General features: G+C 38.9%; 1 protein-coding gene across 1 annotated transcript in view; it reads right to left on the bottom strand.

The window, feature by feature from the left end:
• SUMF1 (sulfatase modifying factor 1) overlaps positions 1-18,951 on the bottom strand; it is an 82,853-nt gene extending 63,902 nt beyond the window's left edge. Inside the window, exons 1-2 of the mRNA XM_081969603.1 lie at positions 18,501-18,951; positions 6,823-6,996 (exon numbers count right to left, since the gene is read on the bottom strand). Of these exons, the coding sequence (XP_081825729.1) occupies positions 6,823-6,996; positions 18,501-18,749 (423 nt within the window). The 5' untranslated portion in view covers positions 18,750-18,951. The remainder of the gene's footprint in view (positions 1-6,822; positions 6,997-18,500) is intronic.
• Between the last annotated feature and the right edge of the window lie 858 nt (positions 18,952-19,809).

The following is a 19,809-nucleotide window of genomic DNA, read 5'->3' as shown; positions in this document are numbered from 1 at the left end:
ACCCCGCCGCGCTCCAAGCATAAGTAATTCTCCGGCTTCCAAACTCCAAAATTCAGCTGCCCAGTCTACCAGCAGCGTCCGCTCTAGGAGTGCGCTCTATGGTTGTGGGCTGGCTGCTGGAAGACTCTCTGTCCGGCAGCTGGCCCACAACCATAGAGCACACTCCTAGAGCGGCCGCTGCTGGAAGACTCGGCAACCGAGTTTTGGAGTTTGGAAGCCGGAGAAGAAGTTATGCTCGGAGCACGGCGGGGACGGAACAGGTGCTCACGCAACCCACCTCTCCAGCCGGGCAGAGCTCCATGCACTGACATAGGGGGTATCCCAAATGTGCCATGCTGTGGGAGCTGAGGAGCGGGCAGAGCGCCACATGCCTCGGTGCCTTAGGGATACCCCCTGGGTCAGTGAATGGCACTCTGCCCAGCTGGAAAGGGGGTTTGCTGGGCAGCTGCTCGTGAGCGTGGTCACCTCATGGCTGCTTCGTCTGAGGCTGTGCGCAGCTCTTCGGGAGCCAGTTCACAAGGGAGAAGCTCCCTGGCAACCCAAAACAATAAGCCCTCCCCTATAATAAGCCCAAGGCCATATTTCGTGGGGCAAAAGAAAATAAGATCCTGTCTTATTTTCAGGGAAACGCAGTACATACTGCTCCATAGTGCTTTACAGCACTTTCTGGGCAGTTTACAGAGTCAGCATATTGCCCCCAATAATCTGGGTCCTAATTTTACCAACCTCGAAAGGATGGATGGGTGAATCAACCTTGAGCCTCATCAGGATCAAACTCCAAGCTGTAGACAGAATTTGCCTGCAATTCCGCATTCTATCCACCCCACCACCAGGGCTAATGACCTCTTTCTTACTCAAACTCCCTTTTCTCATCAATTTCCTTTTAAAAGTAACCTCAGAATTGCTTTTAGGAGTATGTCTTTTGTGGCGACATAAACTGTAATTTTTCAAATTTAGATATATAAAATGTGTCCAGTGTTTTCAAGTTGTCATATATTTCTTCTGAACTAATAAAAATTATAGGTAATTTTAGGAGTTGGTTTTTTTTCCCACTGGTAAAAACAAAAAAAAGTTTGACCTGCAAGTCAGCAATTGACTCTTAAATCTGTTCTATCCATATACTGCAATAGCAGAAGAGGCAGGGAACAGAGAGATAATAAGCACATACATTTGAAATAAACATGCACAATGTCTTTCACATTGCTAGAAAGCAGTAGTATTTTAAGATTGCCATAACAGTTCATCCACTTCTCTGGAACTGCTTACTTTTTGTCTGGCAATACTATTTTGAAGTGTCTATCTCTGTGGCAACATACGAAGAAAGATATTCAATGTACCAAAATTAGGAATTCTGATTTCACAGCAATTATGCTATTTCAAAGATAACTGCACATAATCCTTGCAGGTTTACCGAGATCTTTTCTGTTCTGAAAAGTACATAGCAGTGTATTTCTCAGCTGAATGCATTACAAACATGCTAAGCCTAAACAAAACAGAGCTTATGATGGGATGCACAAACCAAGACATTCCTGAGCTGAAACTTAAGAAATTTACCCAGAAGTTTATCCAATATAAAATATAGTGGCACATGTTAGCGTAACTAAATTTCATTAGCTATAATTGTATCAGGTACTGATTCCTTTTGATCACCAAATCCAAGCCCACTTTTAAAAAATATTTACAAAAGCTTCTTAAAAATTAAGCACACTTTAGAAACCTCTTTTTACTTCAATATACTCTCAAAATAATTTAACAGCAGTCAGCATAATTCCAAGTTCTAAAAAAAAACACTTTGGGACAATCTTTGTTATTAAATATTGTAGGCAGGTGAATCAATATTGTAACTATTTATGGCCAATACATATTTTAAATGTCAACATTTCCCAGGATTTTGCCTTCCAGAGGTATATAAATTTAGTTTCCATTCCAGCACGCTGGTTTAGGATGTCAGACAGAGTATCAAATCATATTTCAACATCATCACTGAAATAATGTAAAATAGGGTTTGGCATTTGCTTCAGGATTCTGCCTCCTGAGAATCTTCATTCTCTCCTGATTCTTCCTGACTGCTAAAGATACTGTAGACAGCATTTGGTAACATCTTAAGAGACATATTGGAAGAGTGATTTGTCACAGATTAGCAAAGCTGAATGCCATATTGCTGAACTATAAAAATGCTGCAATTACAAATTTGCATTTATCTTACTCATTCTAGAACTTGGTCCCTAATTAATTTTGACTTTAAGAGGCCACATTATATAGAATAGAATAACAGAGTTATTGTTAGGGACTTTGCAGGTCTTCTACTCCATCCCCCTGCTCAGGCAGGAAATCCTATATCATTTCAGACAAATGGATATCCAACCTCTTCTTAAAAACTTCCAATGTTGGAGTGTTCACAACTTCTGGAGGCAAGTTGTTCCACTGATCAATTGTTCTAACTGACAGGAAATTGTTTCTTAGTTCTAGGTTGCTTCTCTCCTTGATTAGTTTCTATTCATTGTTTCTTGTCCTGCCCTCAAGGGCTTTGGAGATATGCACGCTGATCTTTATTTTCATATCCTTTCCTAGGCACTTTAGTTTTGTACGGTAGTTTTTCTTCTTCATTAATGTTTTTAATAAACAATAGGGATCTGGATTTTTTTACTGCTAGATGGAAACTGTGAGGATATGAACGGGCTAAAACAAGCCCAGTTTATATCACACAAAATCAGAACTGGCAAGGCAACTTAATAACATTGGTTCCCCCTAAGGAATTGGTTTGTGACTGGGGTTCTCCTAAATTCTCAGCTCCTACTTCAACAGCAGATGGAAACTTGGCTTTTCCTTAGAGCCAAAGGATGTACTGATCTATTGGGACCAATATGTTCTGGTGATAGTAATCCTGTTGTACTATGATACATTCTGTGTGGAGTGGATTCAAAATGCAGCAACTAAACTATTGATAGGGCAACCTCAACAAGGTAGGATAACTCTTAAAAGTGCTACATTGGTTGCCTGTAGGTTCCTAGGCTTAATTAAATGTATTGGTTATTATCATTAAGGTTCTGTATGGCTGAGCTTTGGGATCCATAGTATGCAACACACTGCCAACATTGAACCTCTACTACTGATGACAACTAATTTGGTGATCAAGAGAGCTTTTGTAGTTCCCCATAAACAGGCGATGGGCCTTCTCAGTGTCGGTCACCATTTTATGAAATACCCTTCTTCCAGAAATATAGATAGTCCTGATTCAGCTAAAATTTTGTAAGCAAGCTGAATCAGCTTTATTCCGGTGTGTGTCTGGCCCTCAGAAGATATTAGTTTCACTTTAATGTTGTGGCCCAGCAGCGGCCGGCTTAGCTGTTGGACTCTGGCAGCGATGAACATTATGGGACTGCTCTGGAGGATGAAGACTCTGGAGGGTGTTTGGAGTCAGAGCAGGGACTAGAGAGGCCTGTTGGCTACCAGGTGGCATCTGAGTCAGGGAGCAGTGAGGAGGAACAGAGGGAGGTTGTCCCTGATTTGCGTGTGCGTAGAGCTGAGAAGAGAAGGGAGCAGCTGTGGAGAATACGTCATAGAAGGAAATAGGGACAGGTGGCTACTGTTGTGGCCCCTCCCAAAGAGCTTATAGGTGGAGCGACGGGAGGGAAATCTTTGCAGGAAACAACAGTCCACTTTACTAGCCATTGAGAAAGCATTCCGTAAGTCTAATCTTGGTTCTTGAAGATAGCGTTCTAGGCTCCTAGCCAAGGAGTGGCTTTATCTCCGTCATTAGTCGTGGCAGACAGCCAAGCCTGTGTCTGCATATTCATTAGAATCACAGGACAGAACAGATACCTATAGTAATTATTATTGGCTTTTAATAATATTATTTTTTAATTTGGTTTTTGCACATGATTTGTTGTTCCCAACCTACAGTTCACTACAAATAGGGGGGTCTGCAAATATTATAAAAGAAAGTATAAATATTTTGTTTTATTGTTTTTAAATTTTTAAATCACTCTGTAATGTCTGTAAAACTCTAATAATAATAATAATAATAATAATAATAATAATAATAATAATAATGAAACTGTTGACCACATACTCAGCTGCTGCAAAAAAAAATCGCGCAGACTGACTATAAAATGCGGCACAATTCAGTGGCACAAATGATCCACTGGAATTTGTGCAAAAATTATAACATTAAAACAGCAACAAACTGGTGGGAACATAAGCCTGAAAAAGTCATCAAGGGTCAGATGGTCAAGATCTTGTGGGATTTTCGCATACAAACGGATAAAATACTGGCGCATAATACACCAGACATCACACTGGTTGAGAAAAATAAGGTTACAATCATAGACATCGCAATACCAGGTGATAGCAGGGTCGCCGAGAAGGAATATGAAAAAATCGCAAAATACCAGGACTTAAAAATTGAAATTCAACGATTATGGCACAAACCAGCAGTGGTAATTCCAGTGGTAATCGGCACACTGGGTGCTATTCCCAAAGCACTGGAATTACATTTAAAACAGTTAAAAATTGACAAAATCACCATCAGTCAAACGCAAAAGGCCGCACTGCTTGGATCTGCACGTATATTACGAAAATACGTTACGACGTCCTAGGCCCCTGGGTGGGGCCCGACTAGTAATCAATGCCAAATCCGGCGAAACAACTGGCCGCTGTGATACAATTCTGTTGATGCAATAATAATAATAGTAGTAATAATAATAATAATAATAATAATAATAATAATAATAATAATAATAATAATAATAAATATTTATTTCTTAGCCGCACCCTCTCCCGAAGTACTCGGGGCGGCGTACAATAAAACATATGAAATAAATATATAGACAAGACATACATATTACAAAAACATATACCAAGACATGTACAAGGAGGAGGTCGGCTAATGAATAAAAACAATAAAATACAATGTTTAGAAACCCCTAAGTAATTGAATGCAATTAAAATACCCAAATAAAAACCTGTCAGGAGCGATATAGTTAGATCAAAGTTGAGCCAGGCCAGCTACTTGGAATAGGTGGGTCTTGAGCTTTATACGAAAGGAGCGGAGGTCAGAGGTATTCCTAATATCCGGAGGGAGGTCATTCCACAGGGCTGGGCCCGCCACAGAGAAGGCTCTACTCTTAGGCCGCCCCTCGACACTGTCTGGTGGACGGCACCTGGAGGAGGCCCTCTCTGTGCGAGCGGATTGGTCGCAGGGATGTATGGGGCAGAATACGATCCCGCAAGTAACTAGGTCCTGAGCCATGGAGCGCTTTAAAGATTGTTATCAAAACCTTATAACTGGGCAAATTAAAGTAGCCCTAATGTCACAGTGGTTAGAATACCATACTGCAGGCTAACTCTGCCCACACCCAGGAGTTCAATCATGACTGGCCAAGGTTGATTCAGCCATCCTTCCAAAGTTGGTAAAATGAGGACCCAGATTACTGAGGGCAATATGCTGTCATTGTAAACCACTCAGAGGGTGGGGTAAAGCACTATGAAGCATACCGAAGTCTAAGTGCTATTACTATTGTTAAAGATCCAATAAATAGAAAGCTTACCAAAAAAAAAACCATGCTTACAACTGCTTTTTTGATAGCTCTTTCGGTCTTCTGATGGAAGACTTATGGGTTGCATCACCCACTGACATCTCCAATTACACCTATAGACATCATAGTTAATGAGAGCATACTCTATAGATCAGGAGTCATCCAGAGGAATATGCACTGGAGAAGGCAGATCATTAAGCAGCAACCTTGCAGTGCTGACTGAATGAGAAAAAAAAGGAACTTCCTGACCGACACTAGTAAAACCTTTCCATATGCTACTTTTCTGGCAAAGTTATGTAGTCCTTGCTAAGACTATAAGACATGACACTAACTATTGGCCCTGGATAAAGGAGGAGAATTGAGGGATAAATGGACCAAAACATATGTTTGGTCCACACAGAAAATTTGCTGAAATCTTCTATCATCTTGTATTCACACTGTATCCTGAATCTGAACCAAATTGTCATCTATCATATACGCTATGAGCAGTTTTCCAGGCTATGATTTCTCCTATAGTTCTATAATGGTAGTTTTAGAATAGGAATGGAAACTGTTGAAGGAGGATATCCTTTCTGATTCGTCCAACATTTATCTGCTACTATCTTATAACAAGCAATAGCGGTGCATGAACTTGTACCTCCTGCTTTACAGGTTGATCCATTTTTCAATAAGCTCCTCTAAGATGCTGCTACCAATAACCAATTAAGGTTCCCTTTATTGTCCTCTCTTTTGTTGGGTGAGGTAAAAGTATTTTTCTTCTGTGCAGATTTTAAATTTTCTCTCCAGAAACACTGTGTTCAACCCTAACAGGTCAACTTTCAGGAAATCATGTAGGTGTCTCTGTGTGATTTATTCCCTTTCCTTTGTACACCAAAACAGTTCATCTTTAGGAGGTGCAGATTCCAAATGAAGAGCTTCTGGGACCTGTTTGTGGCAGGTTCCTTTCTTATTCTACAATTACAGTAATTGTTATGAGAGATAAATATCCAGGGAATTGGTTTTAGCATTCTGAAAAGACCAAATCCCTCTAATGTATTGACAATACCAAGTAAATTACTGGCACTGCTAAGTTTTACTGGTATGTCCAAGGATACCCAAGACTTTTTCCAATTATATACCATTTGGAAATTTCTGTGGAGGAATTATCTTCTTTTTTCCCCAGGCCAACCAGATACATGAGAAGACAGACATTCCTCTGATATAGCCAAAGTTTATCTTCAATTCTCAAGCTCTGTTTGGACACAAACAAGACTGCTTTGCAAAAACACTAACTTCTTTCACTTACCTCTGTAACATAGCCAGTAGCATTCACAAACTTCTCAAACTCTGCATTGCTGACTTCGTAGCGATCCATGAAGAAATGACCAATGTGGACTCTCCTTCCAGGCCCTTCTCCATCTTGTTTTATAATGGGCTCATCAGTTCCCATTGTAAACACTCCAGCTGGAATAGGGACCATCTGCAAATTGAAGAAGACTCTTTCAGACATGCTTAGGTCTTCAAAGATTTTCTCTGTCTTTTCTTATAGGATGTAGAAATAACTATTGGTCAATATCTTCAAAGTTCAGAATACATCAGCCAACAAATGGGTGGCACATAAATTTAATAAATAAATAAGAAAGATATTGTGTGAAACATACTCAGTGAACTGCAGTAACAAAACATAAACACGGCAACCCACGTCCAGAAAACCTGTGTGACTAGGCAGATAAAACAGAGGTACAAAAAGTAGGAAATTGAGAAGGAAGTCCAAATAACTGGGCAGGAATTTCAGCTGTGAGATCTTCAATTCAAAGAATATATCAAAATGGTGACTGCACATTGTATATAATGGCTAATGACAAATACCATGAGTGTCATACATTTTTAAATCACACACTCAGCTCTGAAAACACAACAAAATGTAACTTTTTTTCCCCAATGTAGTTTTCTGAAGTTGAAAGAGACAGAATTTATCTGATCACGGGAAATGATTTCTGGTTATAGGAAACAACAGAGTTAGAGGAAAAGAGACAACTTTGCTTCATTTCAGACATTCAGCAAATATCAGACAAATATTGACACCAACTCAGCACCACAAGTTGCTACTAATTTGTACATTATTCACAAATTGGTCTTGGCAATATTCAGACTCCTATACCTTTCCATGTATTGCTTGGGGTTCCATGTCTTTTTGGCATCTGTGTTTGTAAACAAGATCTTCGGCTTAATGGAACAACAAGCAAGAGAGAAAAATTAATGACGTTGTTTATATCCCTCTCTGGAGAACCATTTCAACAGAATACCTCAGTGGATACAACTAATTTGCTACTATCCCTGAATTATTAAGTCAGACTACTAAAACCTTCTGTTAATCTGCAAGAAAGATATTAATTTAAATCTAACTTGTGGGCTAAATAATAAGATTAAAAAACATTGGGCCATATTCAGTTGTAGTTTATTTTAAAAATTCCATCTTCTTGTAAAAAATAAATATTTGGTTAACTGTACCACTTGAATCACTCTTTTCCTTACTATAACACAGCGATGGCGAACCTTTTTTGGCTCGTGTGCCATAAGTGGGGGGAGCGCAGGGGGGTCGTGTGCGGGTGTGCCACACCCATAATGCAATGCATGACCCCCCAGTGCGCATGTGCACACTATAGGCGTGACCCCCCAATTTTTGCATGCTTTTTTCGCCCGCCCCAGCCTCCAGAGGCTTTATAGGAGCCTGGGGAGGGCAAAAACAGCCTCCTCCGCCCCCCCCCGGAGGCTTCAGGGACCTTCAGGATGCTTCCCTGAAGCCTCCGGAGCAGTCAAAACGACTCTCAGAGCAAACCGGAAGTGACTTCCGGTTTGCTTGGAAGCGCGTTTTGAGCGCTCCAAAGGCTTCAGGGACCTTCAGGACACTTCCCTGAAGCCTCTGGAACAGTCAAAATGAACCTCCAAGCAAACCGAAAGTCTGTTCCCAAACTTCCGGTTTGCCCGTAGGGCCAGTTTTTTGTGCTCCGGAGGCTTCAGGGAAGCTCATGAAGCCTCTGGAGGGCCCTTGGGGGGGGGAGGCTCTTTTTGCCCTCCCCAGGCTCCTATAAAGCCTCTGGAGCCTGGGGAGGGCGAAAAATGGCTTTAAAAAAGGGTGAACTCAGCTGGCCAGGGCGCGCATACGCGCTGGCCAGCTGACAGGGCACTGCCTCACGTGCCCTGACAAATGGGTCCATGTGCCACCTGTGGCACATGTGCCATAGGTTCGCCATCACTGCTATAACATGTTAAAAGAAATTAATTTTAATAGGTGGGAGTATCATAATGTTCTAAGAAATAAAAACATCAGATGAGTTCTAGAAACATTGAGGCAATTTTTATCAAACATGTCATGCAATATAAGGAGAAAAAAAATTTCACTTCAGCTCTAGCCCAACTAATTTTATGAGTCAATATTATTCTCATTCAGTTAATGTAATGCAATTATCTTGTTTTGATTAGATTTCTGACACACATTTTAAAAATATGATACTGCCCCACTGGCCATCTCTAAATGTAACTATACCTACTGCAATATGCTAGAATTACAAAACATTTAGAGCACAAGAAAAAAGCCCAAGTATGATTTGTGAAAAATTACTTGCCATGAAAGCACAGGAAAAACAAGCATTAAACATAAAAAGACATACGTATGAAATATAACCAAGTTACAGAAGCAGGACTAAATTTCTAAGCAAATGTTACCATGTAAATTTCTTTTAAATGCAGATATTATTGATAAGACAGGGGCTTCCAACTTTGGAGGGTCCCGTAGATCAATGTGGAATTCTCACAAAAGGGTTACTTGGCTCCCTCATTATATCAAGAAAAAGATAACACAGATGAGTTATCAAAGCAACAGGATAGGATGGTGTTCCTTCGGAGATCAACAATGCACTAGACCCAACTGAAGGCTTTCCAAGACATTGTGGAAGACATTTGGTTGACAGGGGAGATGCTGGATGGCTTCCATGATACCCTTATTGTGGCTCTCAGAAAAAACAAAAAGGTGGGGGAGCAAATCAGATTACAGAAACTACAGAGGTATATCATTGCTGTCCATTGCAGGCAAATCTTCGCCCACATTCTCCTGAACAGGCTCGTCACTGTCTCGGAAAGAAAGTCCTGGAGGCGCAATGTGGCTTTCGGCCAGAATGGAATACAGCAGATATGGTTATTTGCCATAAGGCAAGTCCAGGCAAAGGACATGGAACAGAACAAGCTTCATTGAACTGACAAAGGCATTTGACACTATAAACAGAGAGGCTCTCTGGATCATCCTGAGATGTTATGAATGCCCAGGGAAATTCATGGGAGTTGGAGCAACTACTCCACAATGGAATGACCGGTTCTTTACAACAGTGATTCAGAACCTGAATTTGCTATTTCTAATAGGCTAAAGCAGGTTTGTGTGCTGTACCCAGTCCTGTTCAATTCATTCTTGCATGTGGAATGTTGTCATGTGCTGTCCAGGGTCTGAAAAAAGGTGTGTACATCAGGTACTGATTGGATATCTCTTGTCTTTTACCTTTGCTGCTTCAATGCCCAGAAATGCCTCCCTACAGTCTTTCAAGAAACCCTCTTTGCTGATGATTGTATACTTCTGGCTGACAAAGAGAGCAATCTATAGTTGATGCGGAACAAATTCTCAGGTTCTGCTATGCTCTTTGGTCTGATTATCAGCCTTTCTTTTGATTGAAACAAACATGCAACAATGGAACAGCTATGCGGTCTATCTTTCCCTTCCTTTCTGACAGGCGACAATTGAAATTCAAAGATTAATAGCTCACCCTCAGTTGCTTTTGAAAAACACAGGAAAGCAGAGTTTCAAATCTTTGGGGATTAAATCAACCAACAGTGAGGAATTAGTGCTAATATCATCAACATACATAAAAGTGGAGGAAGAGGAAGAAAGAGGAAGAGGAGAACTTGGATGTCTCATGAGTCAATGTTGCTTTAGAACCCTATCGTAGTAAGCTTTCAGTATGTATCCACATAGATTATTTTAGATATAAATGTAAATCTATGTTTTTCAAACTTGGCATCTTTTAAGATATATGAATTTCAACTCCTAGGATGCCTCACTGGTATAAATCTAATACTTTCATTATATACAATTATTAATATTACTCTTGAACATAATTCTCCACTCAGAATTAAGACCTGGTTAAGGCATTGGCTAAAAACCAGGAGACTGTGAATTCTAGTCCAATGTCAGCATGAATGCCAGCTGGGTGACTTTGTGCCAGGTACCCTCTCTCAGTCAAAATCACCTCACAGAGTTGTTGTGATGATGAAAATGGGAGGAAGGAGAAGTATTAGATATGTTTGCTGCCTTGAATTACTTTGCTTTGAGAGATGCTTTCAGGTTAGAGAGTTCTTTCGATTATTCTTTGCTCTTCTTTTTCTGAAGCAAAGATGATGGCTCCATCTGTTACAAATAGCTGGCCCTGCAAGCTTGTAAGGCAGAAGGTTGGGAGTGGGAGGAAAATATCATCAAAGATGGAAAGAACTACAATGTGACTAAAGTACACACAAAGCTTCCTTCCTGTCTGTCTGTCTGCCTGCCTTTACAATTAGAAAAGATGCTAATATTAATAAAATTAGAGGTGGAAGGAGGAAGATTCTTCTTTTTAGAGATGTATTTATTTATTAAATTTATTTGTCAGCCATCTTGCCCCCAAGGCAACTAGAAATAGACTGCAATGGCTATTCCTAAAGTGATTCGATTGCATGAATTTTCTTAATATAATTTTGGAGTAAATCTGATGTGATGCTATATGTTGTAGTAATAACATATACATGTATAAAATAAATGCCGTTATTTATTGTGGTGTAAAAAATTCCAGTTGATAAATTCTCAGTTTCAAATCCTCTGAGTTTATCCCCTCGATACAAATTAAATTAGGAGACAGAATTCCTAATATTTATTATAATAAAAATGTGATCAAAATAATCTGAATTCCAAAGCTGATTAATATTTTGAAAGGTCTTTTATTTATTAAGTTATATTACTAAAATAAAATAAAATCTTTATTATGGTCAAAGTCCAGCTTAAGGAGGATGGGATACAGTCAATTTAAAAAAGCAAAACTGGCAACATTATAGGTTGTACAGTAGTAGGTTTGGTATCTGAGTGTAGCAGGGAGGTGTAGAATTGTCTTATCCACTAGATATTTATGCAATAATGCTGAGATGAGGCTAATACAAATGTTATTATAATACAGGTACTGGGGTCTTACTGGGTGCTCTATTGTTTCTTTGTGTCCAGAGTGACAGGGACATTGTCTCTTCAGGTAGAATTATCTTCCGCTATCGGTATTCAAGGACAGATGAGAGGACAGCATGACATCATGCCTGTAGGAGATGAGCAGGGTGAGCTGAAAGGCAGGGTTAAATGTGTCAATAGTTTGGAGTTGTTGCACATTACAAGAGATCCAAGTCCAGCCTCCTGTGAATTCCTCTGATCCTTATCTAGCACCTATTTAGGTTGACCTGTTGCTCAGATTCTTGTTTGTATGCAGGCAACAATAATCAATTCTATGATTTGAACTCAATAAGTGCTCCTAGTAAGTTGTCCCTGACAATGCCAGAGTAAAGGTCCTCTAAGTTTACGTACTTTGAGATTGGTTAAGTATACCATAGGATTCACTTGTTGGATTCACTGCAAATAAAAGTTTGGTGACGTGGCTTAGTATTAAAGAAATGAATTGAATGCTAGCTTTAGTCATTGGCTAAACTTTTCAACACATAGCTCTTTGGCTCATCTTAAGTAGTTGGTATTTGCCCCATTGAATCCTGGGAAGTTTTGAGATCCTTGTTGGTGTGGGATCAATTTCACTATATGCACTTAATCCCAAAGCTATAAATGGAAAATATTTGGCTATAGCTTCAATTTTGACCAATTTCCCATGAGCATGTGACATTATGGGATTATCCCTGTTTATAAATAGTGGATAAATTCCTCTCCTCATATTTTTAGTTTAGATCAATTGCGAGAAAGTCAATTTTAGATTTTTTTGGGGGGGAGGGGGAGAGTTAATTTTACATTAGTGTCTTGCAGTGTATCCAACTTTGAGCATTGCATTCAACTTAAGCATTTGTTTAAATGTCTTCCTATACCCTGCTCATAAAGTCTAGAATTCTACTGAATTTCTCTGTGATTCTTCTAAACATACATTCTTTAATGTATAATGCACAAACATTGATAAATACTATATCAGGAAGCACCACAGAAAATAATAGGTGTTTGATTTGTTCCCAGTAAGAAATCTTTGCTTTCTAAGTGGTTTTTCATTATAGGCTGAATATGTTCATTGCAAACAGAGTGATAGCAGTCAAGGAGTGTTTTGTACATTTAAAGTATCCTGGAGTGTAAGCACTGCTTTGCTAAAATCAGGAAAGATTAAAAAAACAGTAATAATATCCACTTCATCCTTGGAAAGTACCATTATTTTGTGCTACCAACAATACTTCCTGGAGTATTGCCAGTTTGGTAACAGACAAATCTCATAAATAAATAAATCCATCAAAGCAGACATTGCTACTTTGTTTATAAAACCCACCTTTACTACTTCATAAATAACTCAAGGTAGAGAAAATACATAATATTCTTTCCTCTTATTCTTCCCAGAGTAACAACTCTGTGGTTTAGGTTTGTCTGAGAGAGAATGATTGGCCTAAAGTCCATCAGGCAACGTTCATGGTTAAGGCGGGTCTAGAACTCACAATCTCCTGGTTTTCAGACCAGCACCGTAATCTCTATGCCAGTGATGGCTAACCTTTTTGGTGCCAAAAACGCGAGCGTACTTTTTCTTTCTTTCTTTCTTTTTTTAAATAGAACTTTTCTGTTTCAATCTGTCCTGAATATGATGTTTGTGAATCCCTGGTTTCAGTATTTTTTTGGGTGTTTTCCCAGTTTACTGGTATAAGAAACGTAGCTTACACATTAAGTATGGTACAAGACACAGAGCCTCATGGAACTAGGCCAGATCTGCATAACTTTGCAGTGTTGGTGATAAACACGGAAGTCTCTGCACAGCAAAAGCATGATTTACAACTGATTCTAAAGAAACAAATGGATTTACTTCTACAGCCTATGCCTCAATGTTGCAATCCCATATATCTCCTCCTGTCCTTTCTGTAGAGTGGCTAAAGTTGATGGAATACTCTTGTTGGTTGGAGAAAAGGAAGAAGAAAGCAATTCTCACCTAAAGTTTAGGGGAAAATGCCAAAATACTGCAAGATAAATGTTATAAAAAAAAACAACAACAAAGATGATTAAGGGACTAGAGGCTAAAATAGATGAAGAACGGTTGCAAGAATTGGGTATGTCTAGTTTAATAGAAAGAAGGACTAGGAGAGACATGACAGCAATATCTCAGGGGTTGCCACAAAGAAGAGGGAGTCAAGCTATTCTCCAAAGCACCTGAGGGCAGGACAAGAAGCAATGGATGGAAACTAATCAAGGAGAGAGGCAACCTAGAACTAAGGATAAATTTCCTGACAGTTAGAGCAATTAATCAGTGGAACTTGCCTCAAGATGTAAATGCTCCAACACTGGAAGTTTTTAAGAAGAGATTGGATAATCATTTGTCTAAAGTGGTGCAGGATTTCCTGTCTAGACAGGGGGTTGGAGTAAAAGACCTCCAAGGTCCCTTCCAGCTCTGTTATTCTATTTTATTCTAACAATAAAACAATAAAGGTAAGTACTGTATACACTTGATATATTAGCCTTTCATAAAAGAATTTGATGTCCTTTTAAGATGATTTTATTGTACTTTGTTTTAGCATTTGAAGAAAGATAATTTAAAATGAGGCAAAAAATGATTTAGAAACATAATCCATACATAACTTGTCTCTTCACCCCAATAGTTATATATACATTATAATATAGTTATATACATTATAATATATAATGTTTTCGTAGATCTTCACGGGTGTAGGTATGCTGATCTTGTTGTTTTTGGGTCTTTTCCTGTGTAAGATTGAGATTGTCTTGGCAACGTTTCGGCGAGGTCTCACTCGCCATCTTCAGTCTGGTGTTTTCGGCTTTGTGCTTGTGCGAGTAAGCCATGGTCGGAGCTGTCGTCTTTCTATAAATCTTGGTGGGGGGGTGTGGAGTGCTGGCTTTGTTGCTGTAAGTGGGTTGATTAGCTGTGTAGTTGCATCCTGCGAAGTTAGAAAAAAAGAAAAAACGTCCTCCCTTTTCCAGCACCTTAAAGCAACAGGACATGAAATTGATTTTGAAGGAACCAAATTAATCTCCAAAACAGAACACTTCAACAAGAGAATAATTATGGAAGCCATCGAAATAGAGAAACAACCTCACAACATGAATAAACATGACGATATCTTCCGCCTACCAGACATCTGGAAACCAGCCCTAGTCAACAAACGAACCCCACCCACCACCCAGGTTGTTACAACACAAAAGAACAACGGACACACAGCCAGCACCTCAGCCACACAGGATAATACGAAACAGCTGACCAATCTACAAACATCAACTCCATCTACCAATCAGGATGCAACTACACAGCCAGTCAACCCACTTACAGCAACAAAGCTAGCACTCCAGACATCCCCACCAAGATTTATAGAAAGACGACAGCTCCGATCACACCTTACTCGCACAAGCACAAAGTCGAAAACACCAGCCTGAAGATGGCGAGTGGGACCTCGCCAAAATGTTGCCAAGACAATCTCAATCTTACACAGGAAAAGAGCCGAATACAAGACCAGCATATATATTATATGTACACACACACACACACACACTTTTGTAAGTGGAAAACTGCTTTTACTAACCAAAACAGCTCTAAAACATTAAGGAGCATTTATAAAGTCAGTGAAGTAAAGGCAGCTGAAAATAATTTGCCTTCGGAATAATTTTCAATGTTATCAACATAGTTACATAGTTTTAGTACAAAAAGCCTCTTTGCATCACATTCTAAGGCCAGGCAGAGTTGGGCTTTGGCTAAACTAAACTAAACTAAACAAAATAACCGTCATAAATATGAACCACTTGCCAAGCATCTGAATTTTGATCACGTGACTATGGGGATGCTGGAATAGTCGTGAGAAAAAAAGTCATGTCACTTTTTCCAATGCTATTGTAACCTTGAGCAGTCAATAAAAGAACTGTTATAAATCAAGGATTATCTGTATTACATGAATAACAAACAGTGGTATGGCTACAAATTATGTTCACTATCTTAAATGCCTTAATAGAAGACAAGGTACAAGATTGCACACACACACTGTCTCTCCATATAGGAGATCAATTTACATTAAATTAAAATTAAATTAAAATGCCTTCTACTTGGATGGGGATTATTTGAGAAACCCAAGGAAGTTGGTCTAAATCAGGATATTAAAACAAAATCTAGGAAAGGAGAATAGCAATTCTTGGCATCACAGTGCCAAGAAAATTGAAAAGTTGCAGATAATAGAAGGTGAGGTTGATTTAATAACTTTAACTTTTAATCAAAATTCATCTGTTCAAATAGTTTACATTCATTGTGCTTTGCTCTTGGCTAAATAGTGCAAAGGGGAGGAATTACCCTTCATTCTCTCTTGAAATATTTAGTTGTAATTAATATAGTTGAAAACAGAGTGAATATACATGTTCCAGATGGGAACTAAATACATATTCCATCTCCTGCACAAAAATAATGTATAGGATTATTCCTTATTTTATGGATAAGCAAGGATAATTTCATATCTCTTGAGCCTACTGATGCTTGTTCTCAAGCAGGAAGAGAAAATAACATTCTCGGCTTGGTGCTGAAGGGATTAAAGTTCTTCCTTGAAGGATCAAGCAGAGCACTCTGTCTTCCAAGAAACTTTGAGCTATAGCAGTGGGGGTGAAGACTTTGATCTCTGCCTGCTGCTGAACAGGGAATGGCAGAATACTCTGACCTCCTTTCGCAGCATACATTGCCAGGAAGTGAATGGAAGCCATAAAATTATCTATGATCCTCTGATCAGGCCTACACCATGTCTGTTTTCTGATCTGTCAGTACTTATGCTATACTATGCCATGTCTTGCTTTAACTATGGTTAGCTGATTAATTCACAATTTGCTGGATATACACACACCCAATACCTCCAAAATTTAAAAGAAAGTATATATTCTGCATTGCTATATTGGTTGAAGAGAAACATCAATTTATAAATAAATAGTACATATCTTGTTTTATAATTTTTTTTTAATCTCCAGATGTTTCATGTGATAAAAGCACACACACACATGGAAGTTAAACATTTTTACAGTATTTTCTAATTTATCATGTTTTAGAATTAGATGCTAGAAAATCCAGTGACCAGACTATTCTAAATCAGCATTCTCCAACATAATATCTTACAGATGGACAATTCAACTCCCATAAGTGGCATTGATTGCTTTTGGGGAGTAGGGATTGACAATGATGAGACATCACAACTCATTTGGAAAAGGAAAGGGCTGCTCATGGGGATACTGATATTACTTTATCTCATCCATAGAACCTTGAATGTTACATACTGCAAGATATAAAAAAACCCCTCCCCACATGGCTGCTTTTGGATGAGTCCTGGTGCACCTATCCTATTCCAACCTCTACCTTTCAGAACTTACTCTCACATGAGTCTAACAGATGCAGACTTCCATATAATTCTCAATTCAATGAAGAGGAGCACTTCATGACCACTGCCACAAATTGTTCTCATCATAAATTCTTCCATCTATTCTTCCTCCAATCCAATCTACTGTGATATCATTCAGAACCAGTTTTTGTTGTTCACTTTTATGTCTTCCACTAACTTTCTAGAGCAGACTTTCAACTATTTAGCCCTTGCTTTTGGCATTTTGGCTGCTCATCTGCATGATAAACTCATCTGCATGATAAACTAGAACAACTATCACATTGGCCATTATTTTTCTTACCCTGTGGATATGGTTGGTCACTGAAAGTTTTCCTTTTAATGGATTCCAGTGCTGCCACTGCAAATGATGTTTTGCAACGACATAATACCTATCAACAGATTAATGGCTTTCTTCAGCTTCCTGCTTCCAAAACTCACAAACACTAGTAACTTCCAGATCTTCCAAGGCATATATGTAGTGGACAGATTATTGGCTTCTCCTATAAATTTCTTTACTCAGGTAATCCAGTTTTCCAACTCTCTCTTGTTCTCCTCTGTCACCATTCTATTTCAGTACCCTGCTCATTTAAACATTTTCAATTCTCTAACCCATATGACCCAACAAAAAATATATATTTCTCTTTCTTTATTCAAATTACTTTCACTTCTCTGAATATATCTCACCCCCACTCAGTGCCACCTTAACTAAGATACAAAGCATAAATAATGTCAATTCAAGTGTTTTTAGGGCTCAACTGTGCAACAGCTCACATTTTTGTACATTATTATCTCTAAAATTGAAAAGGAAGTACAGCATATTTTCAGCTGAAAGTATTCCTAATGCAAATTTCAAGGTAACTGATTTAGCTAAGATTATTGGTTTGCGCTGGATCCTTGCCAAGTGGATACAAAGGCATGTCTTTCTTATTTTTAATTATCCTTTTTTGTTATAATGCATTTTTAATATTAGTAAGCATAAAGCTTCACCTAGTTTAGGACCTCAGCATGTCTTAATACAGACCTGGGTGAAATCCAACATACTGTACTTCTATAACGCCAGGTTAGAGAAGGCTGAAAGGCTGGAACCTCTTGGCGAGAGGGCTTAAGTTATAAATTGGTTTATAGATGCTACACGTGACTGCGATGGTTGTTCGTTAGTTATGTTTTTCATTGCACATACGATAAGAAACACTGAACTGAAAAAGACATCTAGCAATCACGTTTTTAAGTTATGTCAGACGCTCCAGCAACGCTGTTACACCCGCTGTTCGCCATTCCATCATTAAACCTTCATTCCTCATTTAAAGCCACCAATTTATCGCCCCGTTTACCTACCTTCATACCCTGATTTTTCGAGCGGTCATCTCCACGGCGATCATTTGGCTGCTTGGAAACATTCGCCTCCAGAGAGTATTTCCGTGCAGCTGTTTCCGCGCCGCTTGCCCGACTGTTGCTGCAACCACAGGCTCCCTGTTCCCCGGGCTTCCCTTCTTCTTTACTATCCTCCAAGCACTCTGCGGACCCCAACCACAGAAGCCAGCAAGCGTAAACCACTCGGAGCAAAGTATGCCTGGGCGCAGCCATATTGTAAGGAAAGTCACGTGAAAGAAGTCAGCTGATTAGTTTCCTCCTCCTACCGGTTCTTCTCCGAAAAATATATATTTCGGAATTTTCCTTCCAGCGCGCGAAGTTGCTTGACGGCAGGAAAATCCGGACACCCGTTTGTTTTTTGCTAAATCACTTTATAAACTGAAACTAAGGATTAATTCTATTTTGGAGAAAGATCCTTCGGTTCCCAGGCTTTAGGAAGTGAAAGGAATATAAGGCGGAAAATACAGGTGTTTAAACGAGTTACTAGGTGCTGCTGGGATTAAGAGCAGCTGGAATATGATTGTTTAAAATCGTATTTCAATACGCGGAAGGGTTTGTCTTCCACCGCATCTGGTCAGTGACAATGTCTAACCCAGTAACAAGACAGTCCCAAAATTGTAGAACCTATAAAATGAAACAAAGGACAAAGATGATGTGCCCACAGAAGATAGGAAGAATTTTTTGAAACTCGTTAGCAAATCATAAAAGCTGAAAATAAATACTTGCAAATCAGTGGAAAACATACACTGGCTATCTTTAATGTAATCTTAAATATTATAGACTGTACAGCATCTTTTTGGAATACCGTGGCCTTGAAACCCAATAAATAAATACATTCCATTGAGAAGATTTTAAAACTGAATGAAATAGGCCAAACTCTCATCTGTGATTTTTTGAAATTTTGCTGACCAAGTTCTTAGGAAATGAAAGCATGCCCTTTTGCTAAGCTATACTTTTTCCTAAGAGCTTCTGAACTGCTGCAATTCAAAAAAACATTTGCTTTAATTTAATCCAATTTTGGAATGCAGCATTAAATTCCATAGCATACAATCATATGAGCCAAATTTTGGAAGATTTCCTATGTAAGGGGTAAAAACAATGTGGCATATACAAATATATTTATTTAAGCCTCAAGTTTCCAATTTTAAAAAATCCCCGTAGCTAAATAGTGTACACATTTTTTTAATTTTAAAAAAGTGTCCTAGCGTAGCTTATTACAATCCTTGTATTGTAGTCCTAGGGATAAGCATATGCAATTTGCAGATCACATTAA

The sequence above is a fragment of the Natrix helvetica genome, assembly GCF_964273705.1.
Source record: "Natrix helvetica genome assembly, chromosome: 1".
NCBI lineage: Eukaryota > Metazoa > Chordata > Lepidosauria > Squamata > Natricidae > Natrix > Natrix helvetica.
Note: the sequence above shows the minus strand (reverse complement) of the source record. Positions and strands in the feature narration are given on the sequence as shown.